The 20,548-nt window shown below is 47.5% G+C and overlaps 1 protein-coding gene across 2 annotated transcripts; it reads right to left on the bottom strand.

Annotated features, from left to right (window-relative positions):
- Positions 1-273: 273 nt before the first annotated feature.
- THNSL2 (threonine synthase like 2) lies at positions 274-16,456 on the bottom strand. Of its 2 annotated transcripts, XM_049652098.1 has the most exons (8): positions 14,052-16,456; positions 12,347-12,541; positions 11,787-11,939; positions 7,784-8,014; positions 4,469-4,617; positions 4,241-4,366; positions 1,887-2,038; positions 274-1,487 (listed from the first exon to the last, which is right to left on the bottom strand). In XM_049652098.1, exons 1-8 carry the CDS (start codon positions 14,272-14,274, stop codon positions 1,262-1,264), a joined length of 1,455 nt encoding a protein of 484 aa, XP_049508055.1. In that variant the 5' UTR covers positions 14,275-16,456; the 3' UTR covers positions 274-1,261. The 2 variants fall into 2 exon arrangements, with proteins under 2 accessions (XP_049508055.1, XP_049508056.1); XM_049652099.1 differs by lacking the exon at positions 1,887-2,038.
- Between the last annotated feature and the right edge of the window lie 4,092 nt (positions 16,457-20,548).

The raw sequence follows: 20,548 nt of genomic DNA, 5'->3' as shown, positions 1-20,548 counted from the left end.
CCCCCCCCCCCCCCCCCCCCCGCCCCCTGCCATCACATCCAGGGCAGAAGGCTTGTGTTGACTTTCACATGTTTGTGTTGGTCTCATTTCACCCTCCTCGATTCAGACAGGATGTGAACCCAGTAATACAACTAAACCTGCAACTATCTGTGTAGCGTGTTCAAGGTTAGGTTCTAGATCACTTCTGTCCGTGGAAATGCAATGTGAGCCACAAAGGCGAGCTATATATATCACTTTAAACATCCTAGTAAAAGGAAAAGAAACAGATGGAACTAATTTTGACGATCTATTTTATTTAACCCAATACATCAAAATATTATCCTTTCAACATGTGGTCAGTGTAAAATTATTCCCGAGGTACTTCTGATTTTTTCGTTTGACGTCTTTGAAATCCAATATATATTTTGCACTTACGGTCTTTCTCAATTAGAACGCTAAATTTTCATTGGACATACTTACCTGTATTTAGACTTCATAAAATTGACAGCTGAAAAAGCTGATTCACATACTTGCATTTTTCTAACCACACTTAAAAATTTTTTAAATAACTGAATCAAGTAATGTAAGAAGTCAAGACATTTAAATGTAAATCAATTAAAATTTTAAAAAATGAAAAATTCAGTGTGTTAGCCATACTAGTCACATTTCAAGTGCTCAGAGACCATATGGCTGGCGGCTACTGAGTCCGACAGGGCAGGGCTAGATCGTGAAAACAGTAGAAGCAATAAAGCATGCCCTCGTGAAAAGAAAGTACACCTCAAAATGGATAAATAAGAAATTACGTATCAACCTAAACTCCCCAGCTCGGGCTTCCCAAATTGGAGTGCACAGAGGACTTACTCAGGGAATTCGTAAGAACTGCAGACGTCCCTTCCCCCCCCCCCCCCCCCCCAAGAGATCTGCCTGAGAAGGTAGGGGGTAGGGACCGGCAGTGTACATTTTGAGGAGACCCAAGGGCCACACTTTGAGAACCATGGCACGGTTAGCAGGCATGCCGCAGCAGTGACGCTCCTGCACCATCCGGAACGCCCCGTCACACACACACATCCCCAGCCAGCATCTCCAGTAAGCAGGCACACCACCACTACGATGAGGACACAGAGCGGCTCCAGAACACAGCAAAGCCAGCTGGTCCCCAGACCATGCTGAGCAACCTCCTGAGAACCAACTACACCAACTCTTAACGAGAAGGTGTGCAAAGCAGTTTAGAGGGCATGCCTCCCTGCGGTCTGGAGCCTGAAGGAAGTCAAATCCAGCCTGGCTACTCCAGAGCATTCAGGAAGTGATCCCTCTGCTGGCAGCTTATGTCCTCAATGGTGTTCCGAAGCATCAGCTTCCAGTCGTCACCCTTCCGCATCGGGGTGCAGCGTGTCCCCTTGCTCTCCAGGGCTAGGATCTCCGCAGGGGTCTCTGGGGTCAGCCCGGCAGCCAGGACAGCTTCTGGGAACTTGGCTGCAGAGGCGGGGGCCAGACAACACCGGGGAAGGCTATGGCATGGAGCAGGTGGGAACAGGAGGGCGGGTGGGAGAAGAGAGGGACAGATAAGGGAAGGAGAAGGGGAGGAGGGAGGAGAAGGAGGAACAGGGGAGAAAGAAAGAGAAAGAGACAGGCGCTTGGTACCTTGAACTTATCTCTGCAATGACACTGCTAGGGAAACTGCTCTTCTTTGTTGGAGGCCCAGCTCAACCACCACCTGTCACAGTGGCTGTCCCCAGAATATATCACACACCCTCCTCTGGGATCCCTGTTCTCGGGGCACTGTTCTACACAGCACCGGTCATGCTCAGTACAGCCATTTGTTCGGACTCCCATCTCCTCTGCTTGGGGGAAAGAAGGGCCCCTGAAAACCAGAGTACCCCAGTGACCCAGGAGCCCATGGCCTATACCTGGGCGGCTGCTGCTCTGTCTGTTGGTAATGGTAACTCACGGCCACGGCCGAGTGAGGGCACAGCAAGTACTTGTTCTCTTCCCAACAGCGAGCCATGGTCTGGGTGATGGCCTCATCCGACACTGACTCAGATGTCACTGCCCCTGAAAGCTGACGGGGCCCAGGGTCAGAGGAGGGGGCGGGTGGGAATCAGGTTTGGGGGTAACCCAGGGAAAGCGAGCAAAATCTCACTACAAAACATAGCCAGGCAACACGAGAGATTCAGATGAAGTCTTCAGACTAAGTAGCTCAGCTTCAGCTCAGAGAAAAAGCTGGTTCCCCAGGCTTCCCAGTTTTAAGTTGATTCGCTCAGCTTGGGGGAAGGACCGTTCGAGTTTCAAGTCAGTGAATTTAGTAAGGATTAGCTCATGAATCAGCAAATTAGTATATATTCTTATTCAACAAACCGACAAAACACAGAAGGTTAAGGGTAATCAAACATTCCTGGTGCCTTGTCTTTGGTGCATCCCTGTCCTGTGGGTGTAAGAAACATCTTCCAGTCAGTTCCCACCCAGCTCAGGTAGCACCTCCTCCAGGAAGCCTTCCCCTTCCACCCACAGACAGTAGAAGACTCTCTTCTCACTGTCCCCTCAGTGTGGACGGTTGATCTGATCATTCTCTGAAAATTTACTGCATGCTATTGAGGTGCCAAACACCTTGCATATACTTGACTGCCGCCATAGGGTGTTATAAATCATTTGTACAGCTACCTGTCCCATTAGGGTTCACAGAAGACAGAGAAAGTATTTTCTTTATCTTTGTACTTCCAGTATCTAGCACAGTTCCTGGATTACAGCAGATATGTTGAATGAATGAATGAATGAATGAATGCTGTTCCAGCAGATGCGATGTTTTGTACGTGTACAGCCAGGGAGAGAATGAAGAAGTGTGGGATCTGGTGTCTGTTTCCATGGAGCACCTCATTTACATGAGGAGAAGGACTGGGGATATCAACACGAACCGTTAACCAAGTAAGTTGACCTTTGGTTGTATTATGGTCAGTATGTTTACGTCCTCCCTCCTCCAAGTTCATATGTTAAAAACTTAATCCCAACGTTATGGTGTTTGAAGGTGGGACTTTGGGAGGTAACAAGGTCATTAGGGTGAAGCCTTCATGAGTGGAATGAGTGCCTTTATAAGAAGAGGCCGGAGAGCTAGCTAAATGTCTCGCCATCATGTGAGGATACGACAAGACCCTGGCGGTCCGCCACTTCTACGAAAGTTGCTCTCGTCAGAACCCAACCGTGCTGGCACCGTGGTCTCAGACTTCTGGCATCCGGAACCGTGAGAGATAAATGTCTGTTGTTTATAAGCCACCCGGTCTCTGGTACTTTGCTATGGCAGTGCAAACGACGACAAGTTGCAGCACAAGAAAGACTGAAATTCCACTCTGGTCTGCGTGGGTGCCTAAACCCAGAGAACTGTAGCCAGTTCTGGGAACAACCCTTTAAGACTGACTTTGACTATGCAAAATTAGGTCACAGAAGGGACAGCTAAAGGGACCGGGAAGATGCAGCAGAGAAACAAAGATTCTCTTCAAGTATGGGAATCGGACTGCTCCCCAGTGCACAAGTCGGAAGGAGATTCCGGCTCAACATAAAGAACTTTGTAATGATTAGAGCTGATGTGAGCCAGTGAGGACCTGGTCACTGGATATACACACGGTCTGGATGACTTGGTGGGATGTGATAGAGAAAATTAAAGGCAATGTCAACATATGAAATCCTTTCTCTTACGTAAAATAAGTGGACCATCACTAGGCTACATTAAAATAAAAGCAATCCTTCCCAACCAGATTCCTACCACTCTGAAGAAATAAAATTTCTCCTTTTCCTTAAAAAAAAAAAAAAAAAGCTCAACAGGCCTTTGTTCATACTGGATGGGCAAAGTGGCTTCCAATTGTTGCTACTACTGAAAATCGACAATAATGAATTAAAACAATTAACAGTGAATGTATTAAGCCCTATATTTCCAGGCAGTATACAACGTGCCTCATGGGCATTAATTGACTTAAATCTTCAACAATGCTGTGACAGGCATTCTCATTAGCCATACTTTATAGACGAGTTTAAGAAACTGGCCCAAGGTTTCACAGCTGGCTTAGAGCCAACCCCCGTCTGATTTGAACCAATGCTCTCTGCTGCCTCTCTTCATTCAACAAATTAGTCCCTGTAAAGAGACTGCAAAAAGGCCAGGCTCATAGCAGGTGCTCAAGAAACAGGTGTCCTCTTGCCTTAGACAGATTTTCAAGCCTACACTGGGTTTCGTGGTTATACCCTTTGCTTTCTCCGTGGGGTGTAACCGGGGACTGACCTTGCTATGCAGTTCCTTGGGTAGGCTCACGCTTTGGGTCCTTTCAAACTGCTCCATGAGGGCTCTTGTCACCTGACTGTTGGAGCCAGAGAGCAGCCAGAAGATTCTCTCCATGTTGTAGGGCACCTGGAAAGGCAGGGTGCCAGGGGCCACACTGATGTCAGTCCTTGTCCATTCCCAACCAATCAATAGCTGGGCCAGACCTGCACACTTTCCCACAGGTCCTACCTGAATGTCCATTGCTGATGCCAAGGTCTGTTCAACGGCCTCAGAAAGAGAGAAGTCGCCCTGCTGGACAGTCCTGTGGATGATGTCATTGCGGTTCACTGCCACGACAAGGCCGATAGGCAGGCCCATCTTCTGAGCAATGCACCCCGCTTAAGACAAGTGAAGAGAAGAACAAAAGTTTTCTCAGAGATGGCGCCCAAAGTACAAGAAATAAAATGAAATTCAGATAAACCGGACTCCACCAAAATTGAGAAACTTTTATGCTTTGGAAAATTTGTGCTTCAAAGGACACTCTCAAGAAAACAAAAAGGCAGCCCACAGAATGAGAAAAAAAAATATTTGCAAATCATATATCTAATAAAGGACTTGCATACAGAATATGTAAATAACTCTTCTGACTCAACAATAAAAACACAAATAGCCCAATTTAAAAATAGGCAAATGTCAGGGCGCTTGCATCGGTTAAGCGTCCAACTTTGGCTCAGGTCATGATCTCACAGTTTGTGGGTTTGAGCCCTGCATCGGGCTCTGTGCTGACAGCTCGGAGCCTGGAGCCTGCTTCGGATTCTGTGTCTCCCTCTCTCTCTGCCCCCTCCCCCAATTTGCACTCTGTCTCTCTCTCAAAAATAAATAAACCTTAAAATTTTTTTTAAATTAAAAAAAATAAAAATGGGCAAAGGACTTAGACAAACATTTCTCCAGAAGCTATACAAATGGCCAATGAGAACATAAAAGAAATTCAGTATCATCAGTCATCAGGAAAACACAACCCCAAATCATAATGACATACTGTTTCACACCCATTAGGATGGCTAGAATCAAAGTATTGGTGGAGAAATGAAACCCTCATACATTGCTGGTGGGGATATAAAACGGTGCAGCTGCTTTGGAAAAGTCTGACGGTTCCTCAAAAAAGTTAAGCATAGAGTTACCATATGACCCAGCAATTCCACTCCTAGGTGTATATACTCAAGAGAAATAAATATAGGTCCACACAAAAACTTACACACCAATGTTTATAGCAGCATCATTCATAACAGTTTCAAAATGGAAACATTCCAGACATCAACATTAACTGATAAATGGACAAACAAAATGTGGTACATGCACACAATGGAATGGTATTCAGTCAGAAAAAGGAATGGAGTACTGATATGTGCTATACTATCGATGAAACTTGAAAACATACTAAGTGAAAGAAGCTGGACACAAAAGGTCACATATCGTATGATTCTATTATATGTAAAATGTTCACAATAGGCAAATTGATAGAGACAAAAGAGATCAGTGGTTGAGTTGGGCAAATGAGGGGGAAATGCAGAGTAGCTGCTAATGGGAATAGGGTTTCTTTCCAAGGTGATGAAAATGTTCTGAAGTTGACTGGGGGTGGTTGCACAAATCTGCACATATACTAAAAACTATTGATCTGTATACTCTAAATGGATGAATTGGGTTTTTTTTCCCATTTTTTAAATGTTTCTTTATTTTTGAGAGACAGAGAGGCAGAGAGGGAGAAACAGAATCCAAAGTAGGCTCCAGGTTCTGAGCTGTCAGCACAGAGCGCAACTCGGGACTCGAACTCATGAACTGTGAGATCATGACCTGAGCCGAAGTCAGGTGCTTAACTGACTGAGCCACCCAGGTGCCCCTGAATGCTCACTACTATTTGCAGAAGAGAAAATGGAGGTTCTGGGAAGTAGAAATGACCCACCCCAAGCCTGCCGAGTGGCACAGCAAGGATTGGAAAGAGGTCTAAGTCCAGAGCACATGGTCTTGCCCCCCGAAATCAGCCTCCTGGAAGCAGCGCCTCCAGACGGCACCTCCTGGAGAGGCCCCTTGGGAGGACGGAGCGGTGCCCTCGGGCCACCCTGGCTGCAGCTCCTGTTTGCACGGAACAAATAAGGAATCCCTCACCCTGAGAGAGGGAGAGCCCAAAAAGGTAACGACATACTTCCAGGGGTGGCCTATCTCTGGCAGGTCGTCAAGAGGAGTTAGGGATCACCACCCCACCCCAACGTCACCCTGAACTTTGCAAAAGCATGTTCACATTCTGTTTCACTGGATCTGCACGTAAACGTCATGATATCCGTGTACGGCAGAGGAGACGTGGACCCTCAGCAGGACCCAGGGGCTTAAGCTGAAACAGCTGGTTCCCGATGAAGCAGAGGTAGGTAGGAGCTACTGTGGTAGGCACTGGGGCACGTGCAGGTGGCATCATTCACCGGAGGGGGATGCACATGGGGAGCACGGTGGGCTTCACCCCGTGGGTGGTCACGGCGGCTGACCGATCCTTCCTGACTGCCAGCTCCCCGTTCTTCCCATCCCCGTGTGAGTGGAAGAAGTCAGGAAGACTCCCAACCACTAAGACGCTTTCATGGTGTCACGTAAGCCATGCTTGGCGCCCATCGGAAGCGATGCCACCGACCGAACCATCAGAGACGGTAGTGCCCGTTACGAGGCAGCCTGGCAAGCTCATGAGGACGCCGGCTCTGGAGCCAGCCTCCCTGGACGGTACTTCTGGCTCTGCCGCTGACCAGCGTGTAAGCAGGGGCAAGCTGGCCGAGCCCTCCGTGCCTCCACTGCCTCATTATACAGTGGAGATAACAGGACTGTCCTCCTCAGAGGCGCACGTGAGGATTAAATGAGTTGATACATGAGAAGCACTGAGAGCGGAGCCTGCTAGGTAGTAAGTGCTGGATAAATGTTTATCATTATTCCGGAAGACGATTTTAATGCCACGCAGCGGTACAGCCCTTCACCCTTACAAAGTTCACCCACACACGTGAAGACTCATGTGCACTTCGCAGTAGTCCTGAGAGATATGATAAGCTATCCGGTGTTGCTTTTGTAGTGGAGCGGCTGAGTCTAAGGGACGGCCCCGTGGCCACACAGCTGGGGCCAGAACCCCAAGTCCAGCCTTCTTTCCATCTCACACGGTCTCTGGGGAGTGATTCTAGGAGTGGGAACACGGTGTGCCAGGTGCCCTCACTGCAGGCAGCTGGCCGAGGCTGGGAGCAAAGTCCGTATCTCTGAAAGAGGGAGCTGCCAGGCCAGCACAGAGGTGAACTTTGATCTCATCTTCCCACATTCTCCTGAGCGGGGTGAGCCCATCTTTCCCTCCTGCAGCAAGAGGCCGGGATGTCCTCTCGGGGAGGGGAATTAGGGGGAAGTTTGCTGAGGGCTTGCCTGTCACCTTCAGAGCCAGAGCGAGGACTCAATCTTCCTCCTCATAGTTGCAGCCGAGGGGGTGGCGGGAAGGACTAGGGCCACAGGCATTTTTCTGGAAAGCCCATTTCTGCCCAGGGGTCTCCTTACCTGCAAGGTTACCTGCAGCCCCTGTCGGTACAACCACCTCCACGCGGGGCAGGGGGTCCATGTCTAAGGATGGCACGCACTGGAAATAAGCGAAGAAGTGGTGGGCCATTTGCACGAGGACCCGGGACCAGTTGATTGAATTCAGGCTCATCAGGTTGTGCTTCTTGACAAAAGCCACGTCAGCAAACACAGCTTTGATCGGCTCATCGAGCTCATCGCTGTTGCCCTCCACTGTCAGGGAGAGAGTGGAGGGTGGCTCTCAGGAGCATGAAGAACCCCCAGGTGGTCAGCACTTGCCTGCAACAAGGCCCTCCCACACTGGGCCCATCCTGTCGGGACCTTCACTGGACCTTTGGGTTCTGCTCTCCCATGTCTTGGCCTGGCTTCTTAGACGCAAAATTAAGCAACTCAAGGAAAGAAACCATGTCTCGTGTTCTTGTGGTCAGATTTCCAACATTTCTACCACTATATAAGTTAGACATATAATGTCAGCCTTTTGGGATATTGGGAAAATGACTCCTCTTTGTAATCCGTGCCCACCTTCCCCGCTCTTTAGGAACAAGGAGAGATGGTTTATGAGGTCGTGAGGTGGCAAGAGGCTGATCCTTTCTTCACTCCACGGTCCTCTACCAGCGGGTGGGGGTAAAGAGTCACTGTTGCCATACGGTCTGCCCTTCTTCTCTCAGATCACAGAGAGGCATTCTGTTCCCTGCTCCTACGTGGTAGGGAAGCTGGCATGGACCTTTCCTCCATGAGCTGGGTGTGTACCCCATTTAATTTATGGATGAATTGCTCATTAAATTTATGGGTGAGTTGGCTACTAGTCCAAGTTGCATTCCTCAATCCAGCCCAGCTAGCAATCAAGCCAATATGGATCTCTTATCTGAAACCTGGGTCTATTTCTCCTCTGGATCCAAACTTGGGATTTACCGTGGGAAGTGCCAGAGTAGGCACTGAGGTTGTTATTCATCCCACCCTTCGCACTGAGTAGCAGCAATGAGGCTAGGGGGCTGACTCTAGATCCATGCACCAGGGGATGTGTGCTGGAGTTCCAGAAAAAATTCACTGCTCTTAAGACAGACCCACAGGAAGAGAGACTTGGCTACATTAAGTAAGCACCATATACACAAGGGGGAAGGAGCCCTAGGACTGGGGAAGGCAGAGCAGAAAATACAGAGAATCTGGGTCCCTGTTGAGGGACTGTTGAGTCACTGAATCAACTATTCAGGAGCCCAGCCCACCTCTAGACTTCCAGTTACGTAAGCTGGAAAATATTCTTGTTCAAGCTGGTCTGAGTTAGATATTCTGTTACATCTGGCCCCAAACATCCCAAATAATGTGTACCTAGCACTTGCTGATTACTCTCTGCTTAAGAGGAACCAAGTATAGGGGCACCTGGGTGGCTCAGTTGGTTAAGCATCCAAATCTTGATTTTGCCTCAGGTCATGATTCCAGGGTGCTGGGATCGAGCCCCACGCTGGGCTCTGCTCTGACAGCAAGCAGATTTCTTGGGATTCTCTCCCTCTCCCTCTCCCTCAGCCCCTCCCCACCCCCACTTATGCTCTCTCTCTCTTTCAAATAAATAAACTTAAAAAAAGAGATTCTCTTTAAAAAAAACCAAGTATGAAATACATACGGAAATTAAAGACTTTATTTTCTTTAATGTTTTATTTATTTTTGAGAGAGAGAAACAGAGCACAAGCCAGGGAGAGGCAGAGAGGGAAAGAGGATCTGTGCTGACAGAGGAGAGCCCTATGAGGGGCTCAAACTCATGTACCTCGAGATCATGACCTGAGCTGAAGTCGGAGGCTTAACCGACTGAACCATCCAGGTGCCCTGGAAATTAATGACTTTATAAAACATCAGTGTCCAACTCACAACAATCCAGGTGGTCCATCCCTACTCCCTGAGCTCACTGGTCTAAGGGAAAATACGTACCCACTGTTAGCTCTGGAACTAACACACATCCTCCGAGAAACCAAATCAGAAGACTCCAGAAAGGAAAGGAACAACCTGAATGGTGCTATTTAGAAATAAAAATTAATTTCTCTAAAGTCTGCTGCCTTATTTTCTTGAAGCTCAGAGCATGTGCACGACAGAAATGCCCCCTTGAGCTCCAGCAATAATACATTTATGACAGATTTGCACTCAATACCATTGACATTTCTACCATTATTTTACAAATGGGCACCATTCTCCACCCCATCGTCAGGAACCAAGCTTACATACGTGTCGTTTTTTAAAATTTATTTTTCTTTTTTGAGACAGAGAGAGAGAGAGAAAGAGAGAGCAGGGGAGGGGCAGAGGGAGAGGGAGAGAGAGAACCTTAATCAGGCTCCCTGCCAAGCACAGAGCCTGACATGGATCTCGATCTTACAACCATGAGACTATGATGGTGAGATCATGACCTGAGCCAGAATCGAGAGTCGGACACTCAACCAACCGAGCCACCCAGGCTCCCCAACCCCCATGCCTTTAGATAAAAGTCTTCCAAAATCTGGTTCAAGGCAAGAAGGGAGTAGGTGGCAGACAGAAATACAAAAGGTTACTCTCTGCTTTGATTCTAGGCAAAGACAGCCCTGGACCCATCACTAGCAATTTCAGTGCTTAGGGTATAACAGAGACCCTCAGGAGCCCAAATATCACACATCAAAATTTTGCAATGAGTGCAGAAAAACGCGCCAAATACGGCCAACCACCAAGGCTAATGTGTAAGATTTTGCCAACACCTGCATTAGCTAAACCCAGAACCTTTCACTGGGATGTGGATGTGCTTGTTAAAGGAAAGAGTAGAAGGGGCTTTTTGCTTACTTCTGAACAAATGGACAAAGGCTATTCATGCTACTCCCATGGGGAAGGTTTCTTTGCACTACGCTTTGCTCCTTGACAAAGCCCGTGTCCTATGCAAACATGCTCTATGGGATCATACCAGGAGACCAGGAGAGTTGTAGGAGGACTGTCTTCTGCCACCACATTTGCTCTCCTGCCGGGTGAGTGACCAAATGAGACCAGACCACTGGGACAGCTTCCCCAAGGCCACGGTGTATACAGTGTACAAAACCTCACCAAGACCCCTACTGCTCATATCCCCGCCCCTACTTTGGGGCTACCTGGGGTCTAGCTAGGTGTGAGAAGTGGAAATAAAAGTGTTCGGCTCCACTCAAGCTCACCCCACCCTTCCACAGTCTCGATTTCTAAAAAATAGATGTCCTGACATTAAAGGAGATAGTTTTTTGTGTTTCTGCAAATACAAAATGCCCAAATTCCTGATGTGGCTCAGGAAATGGTGTCTCTAGCAATGGGTACCACTAACTGATTTCCTATTTTAAATACTTAGACCTGCTGGGGTGCCTGGGTGGCTCAGCTGGTTAAGCGTCTGACTCTTGGTTTCGGCTCAGATCAGGTTCTCATGGTTCACGGGTTTGAGTCCCACATCAGGCTCTGCACTGAGTGCATAGCCTACTTGGCATTCTCTCTCCCTCTCTCTCTTTCTTTCTCTGCTTGGGATTCTCTCTCCTTCTCTCTCTGCCCTCCCCTGCTCACTCACGCTCTCGCACTCAAAAATAAATAAACATTTAAGAAATAATTATCTAACATTTGTTTGTGCCCTCTAAACTTCCCGTGTCCTGGCACAAAACCCAAGTCACTTGGCTCAGGCGAATGGGTCTGGTGGCTGCCTGTATATAAGGCACCAGGAGGTTGAACCTGCATAAAGGTGGCAATCTTTGGATTATGGTTTTCAGCCTACACTTCTTAGGTTGTACTGACAGTATTGGTCTGTGCACTCGTCACCTCCAACAGCTTATGAAACCGTGTTGCCAAGAGCTTGCCCAGAGCTAAGCCAAGGCATATACCAACCTCATAATGGTTGAAGGAAGGAAAGGACAGAGAAAAGGCAGGAGGAAGGATGATCGACCAATCAACTGACCATTTTATTCCAGCTCATCTCCCCAAACAGACCCCCCCATGAGGCAGGGCCACGCTTTCCCATCCCAGCACTCACCTCCAAACACATGGACGTTCTCCCTCAACACTGTTGTCATCTGGAGCTCTTGAATCTTCGTGCAGTGGCCCTTGGGCAGCAGAACGATGATGTCCATGTTCTTTGCCCCCTGAACACTCTCAATGGCAGCACTCCCTGTGTCCCCAGACGTTCCTGGATAGGAAGCAAAAATAACCCTCTTCTTTAGAACAGGGGAGACAGAAAAGGAAAGACGTGGCCCCTAAAGCATGGCTGCCATGTGAGAAAATGTCTATTTCAAATACCTGAAGAGTAGGAACCTAGTACTTAATCTGGGGTCCATTAACCTCCTAGAGATCCAGGGATAGAAATCAGGGCACCTGTGTACTTGGTACCATATAATCTTACATATTTTGTGTACTTAAAAAAATTATTCTGTGAAGTCTCCATAGCCTCCCTCAGACTGTCAAAGGGGCCAATGGCACAAGAAAAGGTTATAAACCCTGCCCTAGAAGAACCAGTAACACACCCTCCTTGAGAGACATCAATGACGGGCATCCTGTGGATGGATGCGGGCAAGTCAGGGCCCCCAAGGGGCTCACCTACGACCACAGTGACGTGCTTCTCCTTCTTCTCCAGGAAGTATTGCAGGAACTGTGCTGTACAGCACAGGGACAGGTCCTTAAATGCATATGTGACGCCATGCCACAGCTCCAACACGTTCAGCCCATTCCTCAACCTGGACAGACGGACCACTTCTCTGTGGCGGAATCTGCTGAAGGCTTGGTCGATCAGACCTGTGAGGGGAGAGGGGTTGGATGGTGGAAGAAGGGCATTATCTCTTCTACAGGTTCTCTCTCTTGTCTCTTTACACTTTTGAATTTGAAGTTCCTATCTCCTGCTACCAGATGAGAGGGCAAAACATGTTTACCCCAAATGATACTGTATATGAATATAATTGCATAATCTGAGAAAGAAGTCTGAAAAGACATGAACCACACCGTCCATAGATTCCTCATAGTGATGCGCCCCAGAGAAGAGAAATGACACTATCAGACTTCCATTTTTTATTGTGTAAACTTCATTGTTTGGATTTCTTCTGTGTGTGTGTGTGTGTGTGTGTGTGTGAATGCCAACAGAAGTTTGATTAAACAATTGTGCAACAAACAAATCCATGTCTCATCTTTTCTAATGTTCCTTCCTTAAAAAAAATTTTTTTTTGACGTTTATTCATTTTTGAGAGACAAAGAGGGACAGAGGGCAAGCGGAGGAGGGGCAGAGAGAGAGGGAGACACAGAATCGGAAGCAGGCTCCCATCAGCACAGAGCCCAACATGGGGCTCGAACCTATGAACCGGGAGATCATGCCCCTGAGCTGATGTCAGAAGTTTAACCGACTGAGCCACCCAGGCACCCCATAATATTCCTTTCTAAAGAGAGGTTGTTCTTTATTTGTTTTTCCTATACTAAATCTCACATCTGTGATACCGGAACCTTGGGATGGTTTACATATAATCCTACCTAAGGCAGGCCATCTTAGGTAATGCTTCTCAAACTTTTCATTAGCAAACCAATCACCTGGGATCTTTAAATGCAGATTCTGGTTCAATAGGCCTGAAGAAGTCTGAGAATTCTGATTAAGTGCCCAGGCAATGCCATCACTGCCATGAGACCACATTTTGAGTGGCCCTCTTCTTCCCAGCCCCAAGCTCTCACCATTATATTGTGATTATATCACATGTTTGACCCATGGACCAGCAACACTAGTATTTTCTGGACACTTGGTAGGAATGCAGAATTCTTGGGCCTACCCCAGACCTACTGAATCAGAATCTGCATTTTAACAGGATCCTTAGGGCAACCCATGGGTATATTCCAGTTTTGAGAGGAGCTGGTCCAGGATACTCTCAAAGTCCCTTCTAAAATTACCATTCAAGGCAATAAAACAGCAATCTGAGGGTCTAAGCACTTTACATACAGGCAGGAAGCATCCCACTATTCAAGCATCTCAGGATGTTGGTGAAATGTCTAGTCTTGAAAAGGGTTTTGAACAATAAATGAAAGGGAAAAATTCTCTGCAGATGCCACGGGGCATTCATTTTATTGGAGATGGAAGGTGGAATGGAATGGATGAACTCTTTGGGGAGATTTCCATTTCTGGGATTCCAGAATCTGGAAAAAAAATCCAAAGTTTGGGAAATAGGACTAGAAACCTCCTAGGAGTTAAGTGATGGATTTGCAGCTCTGTGGGGGAGCTGGCTTGGCTGGGGAGTTAGGTGGGAGAGTAGGGAGGCTGGGGGGTGCTCACCATTTAAGACATCTCTTGGAATAAGCTCAGGGCCGATGAAGAGGGTGCACAGCTCCTTTACCAGGCCAGGGTAGGACAGCGTACTCCACTGACGCAGGGTCTCTATGCTCAGCTGGGGGAGCTCCTCGGGCATGAAGAGACCCCCATCAGGAGCATAGCCAGAGAAGAGGGCTCCCTCAAAGTCGACCCGGGGGGCCATTCCCCGAGTGCTGATGTACCGCATCCCTGGTGGCCTGCAGAGGGAAAAGTCCCAGAGGCACCTGCTCTCCAAGCTCAGTACCCCACAGAGAGAAGCTGAAGCATACACAGCACCCTCGGCTAGCCCCTAGACCACGACTCATTTGGGGTAGGCATCCCAGACTGAGAGACTGGAGCCCTGTTGAGTCTCATGCCAGCTTCATCCGGAACTGTCCACATCATGGCCTCTCCAATCCAAATGAGGCAAATTCGCTGACCTTGGGAAAGGGGATACTGAGGCATTCGAGGGAAGGAGAAGCCTTGTGGGTCCTCACTGTTGAGGAATAAGGGAACTGGGGAAAGATAATAGCAATAATAAAGCAACTGCCATTTTGATAGCCCTCTTGATAAGGAGAGGACCACCATTTTGAGAAATGTCTGGGTCCACTTCTGTTCAAAAAATAGCCACCTTCAATGGTTTTACAGCATTGTTGTCCATAACCTAGTGGTTCCTCACTCTGGTAGTTTGTTGGGATCAACTTGGGAGCTATAAAAAAATATTCCTATCTGGGACCCTCCCTGAATCCATCAAATTAGAACCCCTATATGAGAACTCCTTGGGTGAGTCTATCGTGCAGCCAGGGTTAAGAATACAGGAACCAACTTATCCCACTTTGCCCACGACCTTCCCAGTTTTAAAACCGGAAGTCCCCTGTCCCAGGAAACCCCTCAGTGGTAGATAAACTAGAAGGATTTGGTCAAGCTAATTGAAAACCAGTGCCCTACTTCTCAGCCTAACCCTGGAATAGTTAGAAGTGCTGAAAAGCTACCCTTAATACTGTCTAGCTAAGGCTGACTGGCCCTGGGTGGGTTCAGGACTCTGACTGGGGTTGTGGCCAGGGGGAGTGCCCAAGGGCACCCAAGGGCTAACTCTGGTTACAATGTCACATAAGTTAGTTTCTCAGGAGCCCGGTGCCATGTTGAGGAGCTGAGCTTGAGCTCTGAATACCTTTCTCTGGACCATGACAGTGAATTCAGGAGGTCTGGTTTTAAAGCCCCAAGGCCAGGAAACAGTTCAGGAAGGGCCCAGCGAGGCGAAGAAATTTTCTGATAAAGGGCGGGGCAGGGCCGGGACTTGGACCCCAGCAGCTGAGTCTCTGCCCTCCGAGCCCAGACTGGGCCCCTCAGGGTGGAGGCTCCAGCAGGCTCAAGTTAGGCCCCTGCCTGTCTAAGGTCACCGGGCACCAGTCTTCGGCTTATCCAGGCCGTGGGTCAGGGAAGGAGGTTTTGATAAGGTCTGCAGGATAAGGCACGCTCCCAGCCTCTGAAAACACTTCTCAGTGTCCGAGTACCGCAGAGCCCCTACGGAAGGCTCCAAGCCTCGGAAACCCTCGACCCTCCCAGGTCCTCCAAATCTGAGCACAGTGCCCCACCTAGACTACGGAAGGGGGCAGGGAGGCCGACACAGCCACGCGGAAGTCAGGGTTGAGCGAAACCGAGAGAAGTTCAAACGCGCAGACAGACCGCTACCGATTACCGCGGGGAGGGCGCCTCGATTCGCCAGAAGCCGACGCGGGGAGGAGATCCGGCCTGGGAGGGGGGAGGTTCGGCCGCTGGGGCGGGGGTTGGTCACCGCGGCGAGCGAGCGGCGCCACCCCGGATCCCGGCCCGGAATCGGCTGGCTTGGGCCGGGTGTGTGTGTCGGGGGGACGGTTACCGGGTCCAGGACGCGGGCGGCGGCGGCTGGCGGGCGGCGGGGCCGGGGCTCGGCCTTGCGCGCTGGACTTGGCCGCAGGCCTCAGGCTTCTGCGGGCGAGTGAGAAGGGCCGCGGGGGAGTGAGGACGAGCGCGGAAGAAAGCGGCGCGGGAAGAGGGGGAGGAGTGCGCCAAAGGGCACGGCAGTGAGGGAGCAGCTCACTTGGCATGTTTTTAAGGCACCTCGCTAATCACTTACATTCAGTCTCTTAATCTTCATCGCAGCCCTGGAACCTTATTTTTTTCAGATTAGAAGACAGAACAAGATGGAAAGAAGAAGCCCTTATCTTTGGGCTTTATGCTTCTCACCTGCAAAATCAGACGACTGGACAAACTCCTTGTTCCTGAGACTGGGGCTAGCACATTAGGAATTCGGAATCCACACGGACACATGGCATTATTTTAGCTCGACTGTTATTTGTCAGAAAACACTTTTTAGCAAGTACAGATCTAGTCTAGAGTGAAGTGCCTCCCCAAAGAATTTTTTTTAAAAAAGAAGCAAGACACTTGAAAAACTGTCCTCCAGATATGGCAAATGCCCCTGGATTCATATTCGTGCTTCTGGGTCCCAAGCCACATTGGAGGCAAAGTTTGCCGAGCTGCACAGATGTCAGCTAAGATTTAGTCTGTGCCTCTGGGCTGGGCCTGGTCAGTGTAGCAGGCCCAGCTGGGACTCATGGGGACAGTGGACTTGGATGGCTGCCCTCCTCCTTTCTTCCTCCTATCTATGACGTTCTCCTAACCCTGTGGTCTCTGCTTACTCAAGTTACCTCTCTCCAAACTTTGGCCCACACGTGCTCATTTGACATATCTACACGAGTCCACGTACCTGCCATTGGCCAACTCTAGTCTGGATGGGTCTCAGATTCCAGAAGGAGAGAGTCTGACTAGCCCCTGTTCAGCTAATGGACGGTGGTCATGGAGTTCACATATATGCCAGGGAGCCATTCCCAGAGAAGGATACAGGCCAGGCAAAACCCCCAAGGGTATCCATCCCTTATATCAGGTATACAAAGGCCAGGAAAACTGAGGCACCTGGCAAAGAGGCCCTAAGACACAGCTGTGTTTGTTACAATGCTTGTGACCAACCAGGATGGAGTTTCAAAAACTCCACAAGGACAAAAGTAGCTTCCACAGAGTTCTGCCACCAGGCCAGACTCCCAGAGGCCTGCAAGACTTCTTCATCATTCTGTAAGCAGAAGGGGAGGCCAGAAGCTCTTCTATAAATCGTCTGACTCCCTCAGAAAGGAGAGAAGCCTTTTGCTCAGGGAAGAAGAGGTCTAATTTGTTAGGAATTCCTGGCCCAGGACATTCAGAACAATGCAGCTACAGAGAATAAAAACTTCTGTGCGGACTATGAGGAGAACAGAATTCTGAATTCTAAGCAGGAATAGTAGGAATGTGGCGTTCTCGGAGACGTTTGCACTAGACCACCGTTTAGTTTTTATGAGATGAAAAATTGTTCTTATTTATTTATTTTGCTTTCTGACCTTACAGATTTGAGTGCGTAGCCATTTGTGGCCTTGAAGCCAATGATTTTCAAAGCAGAGCCCCAGGGCCCCTGCAGTGCTATTTTCTTCCATGTGTCCCTACAAAGTCCTCTAAGGGAAGCTTCTACAAGACTGTGAGCACAGCAGATTTACCGTGGTCTCCATGCAGTGGGATGTAGGAGCTAGGGGCCAGAGCCCTCCGTAAAGATTAGAGAACACACAGGAAGCTGGAGGAGCAAGTGACCTGCCAGAGGCCTGCCAGCCATTTGTGCAGAGCACAGGCGAGCACTCAGGCTTTTTCTGGAGTTCTGGTGAGGCAAGGCAGCAAGGCAAAGAGGAGAAAAGATGGCATTCAGAGACACATGCCTGGTATCTCTGAGCATTTTGACCTCCTAAATTGAGAATTGTTTTACATAATGTGTGCAATAGTTGTTTGAGGAGAGGGGGTGATATTTAAGCTCAAGTGCTCTGAATCACCCTCATTCTTCTGAGTTCCTGACTCTGTAACTAAGAGTTTCAAATAAAGTCTCAAATTATCAAGAGAAAACTGACGAGTATCATTCCAACTACCTTTCTTTCAGAAATGGACAAGTGGATCCTAAAATTTATATGGAAATGCAAGGGACTCAGAATAATCAAAACAGTCTTGAAAAGGAATTACAAAGGCAGAAGACTTATACTTCCTGAGTTGAAAACCTGGTAAAACTGTGGTAGTCAGGACAGTGTGGTGCTGACATGAGAATAGACATACAGATCCACGGAATAGCATTGATAGTCCAGAAATAAACCCATACACATATGGCCAACTGATTTTTAACAAGAGTGCCAAGACTTTTCAGTGGGGAAAGAATAATCTCTAAATAAATGATGATGGGATAACTAGACATCTACATGCAAGTGGGTGAATTTGGACCCCTATCTCACACCGCATGCAAAATTTACATCAAAATGGACAGAAGACGTAAATGTAAGAACTAAAATGGTAAAACTCTTAGAAGAAAACTATGCTATAAATCCTCATGAGACCTTGGATTAGGCAAAGGCTTCTTAGATATGAGACCAACATCAAATGCAACAACAAAACAGACAAATTGGGCTAACCTTTTGTGCATCAGAAGACACTATTAAAAGCAAGTGAAAAAGCAACCTACAGAATAAGAGAACATGTTTGCAAATCACAAATCTGCTAAGAGTTGAGTCTCCAGAATATATAAGAAGCCCCTACAACTCAATAATAAAAAGACAATCTAATTTAAAAATGGGCAAAGGACTTAGATCTACAAATGGCCAAGCACATAAAAAGATACCATTAGTAATTAGGAAAATGCACATCAAAACTAGAATGAGATGCCGCTTCGCACCTACTAGGGTGGCTTGCGTCGGAGAAATTGTGTTGGTGAAGATGTGGAATAATTGGAATCCTCATACACACACCGAGACCCATTGCTGGTGGGAATGTAAACTGTCTAGCCACTTTGGAAAACAGTTTGGCACTCCTCAAAATGTTAAAAGAGTTACTTGATGACCCATTCCATTCTTAGGTGCATGCCCAAGAGAATTGAGAACATATCTTCAGACAACATCTTGAACACAGATGTTCATGGCAGCATTATTCATAATAATCCCCAAATGGAAACAACCCAAATGTTCATCATCTGATGAATGGATAAACAAAATGTGGTATATCCATACAATGGAATATTATTCAGCACAAAAAGAGATACTATAGCATGGATGAACATGCTATGACACGGATGAACCTTGACAACATTATGCTAAGTGAAAGACAGACACACAAGTCCAAATCTTGTATGGTTCTCTTTATATGAGATGTCCAGAATAGGAAAATCCATAGACACAGAAAGGAGAGTAGTGGTTTCAAGGAGCTGGATGAAAGGAAAATAAGGAGTGACTGCTAATGAGGACAGGGTGTTTTTAGGGAATAATTTAAGTGTTCTGGATTTAGACAGTGGTGATGGTTGCACAAATTTGTAATATACTCAAAATACTGAATTGTACACTTTAAAGGGTGATGTTTTTTAAAGTTTATGTATTTATTTTGAGAGAGAGGGAGCACATGTGTAAGCCGGGGAAGGGACCGGAGAGAGGGAGAGAGAGAATTCCAAGCAGGCTCCACGGTCAAGGGAACTAATCTCACAAACTGTGAGATCGTGACCTGAGCCAAACTCAAGAGTCGAACGCTCAACCAACTCAGCCACCCAGGCGCCCCAAAAGGGTGATTTTAATGCTATGTGAATTATATCATAATAAAAAAAATGCAAAAAACCATAAACACTAATTGGCTAGGAGTCAGGGCAAGTTATCCAAAAGAGCTGTCCAGAGAGAAAAGCTTTGATGGCCTGACAGGGCAGACTGAGCCCTGAGAAGGGGCACGCTGTTCCCACTGGGAGTACAAAACAATCAGAGTTTTGATCCAGACATAATCTAATCCATCAGCGAACAACTTTAGAAATCCTTTCTAAAAACTCAGAAAAGAACAAGCAAGCCTTTTCCGATGCTGGAAGTTTCCTCTGTGTAGTTAGTATGCACTGTTTTCTGCTCTTCTAAATATAGTCTTCCATTGCTAATTTACTTAGAATAGCAGTCAATGGGGCATAATTAATGCAGGTCAGAGATACGTTTTACCACTCTGATATCTGGTCTTACTCCATAACTTTTGAGAAACCTGCAGAAAATGCTGAAAAGGGTACAAATAGTTCTGCAGTTAATGTCACTTCAGGTGGTACTTTCTTACCATCTGAGCAGAGTGTGCATTTATAAGAGATGTTTGTTATAAGGACTGGATGCTGGTTTCTCGGTCGTGTCTTTTCCCTCCCCCTGGCCCGTGCTGAGCATTGCTCTGTGTGCATGAAAGCATCTGTGCCAAGTTCAAAGGTACTTTTGTTCATGCAAATAGGAAATCATGCGTACGCAATGATCTCCACTGAAGCAGAATTAAGTAAAAGCCCGGATTCATGTTCCATTATTTCGAGACCATTGCCCACACTGACCCTGTGTGTTCTGCATATTTTCTCAGAGTGGTAATAATTGTAAATTGCTTGTACAGTTCCGCAG

Source organism: Panthera uncia (genome assembly GCF_023721935.1).
Source record: "Panthera uncia isolate 11264 chromosome A3 unlocalized genomic scaffold, Puncia_PCG_1.0 HiC_scaffold_12, whole genome shotgun sequence".
Lineage (NCBI taxonomy): Eukaryota > Metazoa > Chordata > Mammalia > Carnivora > Felidae > Panthera > Panthera uncia.
The sequence above is the reverse complement of the archived record's forward strand: the minus strand, read 5'-3'. Positions and strand labels throughout refer to the sequence as shown.

What these genes read in the sequence shown, in the direction of transcription:
- THNSL2 (XM_049652098.1), bottom strand. Translation starts at nt 14,274, where the DNA reads ATGCGGTACATCAGCACTCGGGGAATGGCCCCCCGGGTCGACTTTGAG. An exon ending in GGCTGCAGGTAACCTTGCAG is followed by an intron (nt 4,618 to 7,783) that starts GTAAGGAGACCC and finishes ACTTGTCTTAAG; the next exon opens with CGGGGTGCATTGCTCAGAAG. An exon ending in CATCAGCAATGGACATTCAG is followed by an intron (nt 4,367 to 4,468) that starts GTAGGACCTGTG and finishes CTGCCTTTCCAG; the next exon opens with GTGCCCTACAACATGGAGAG.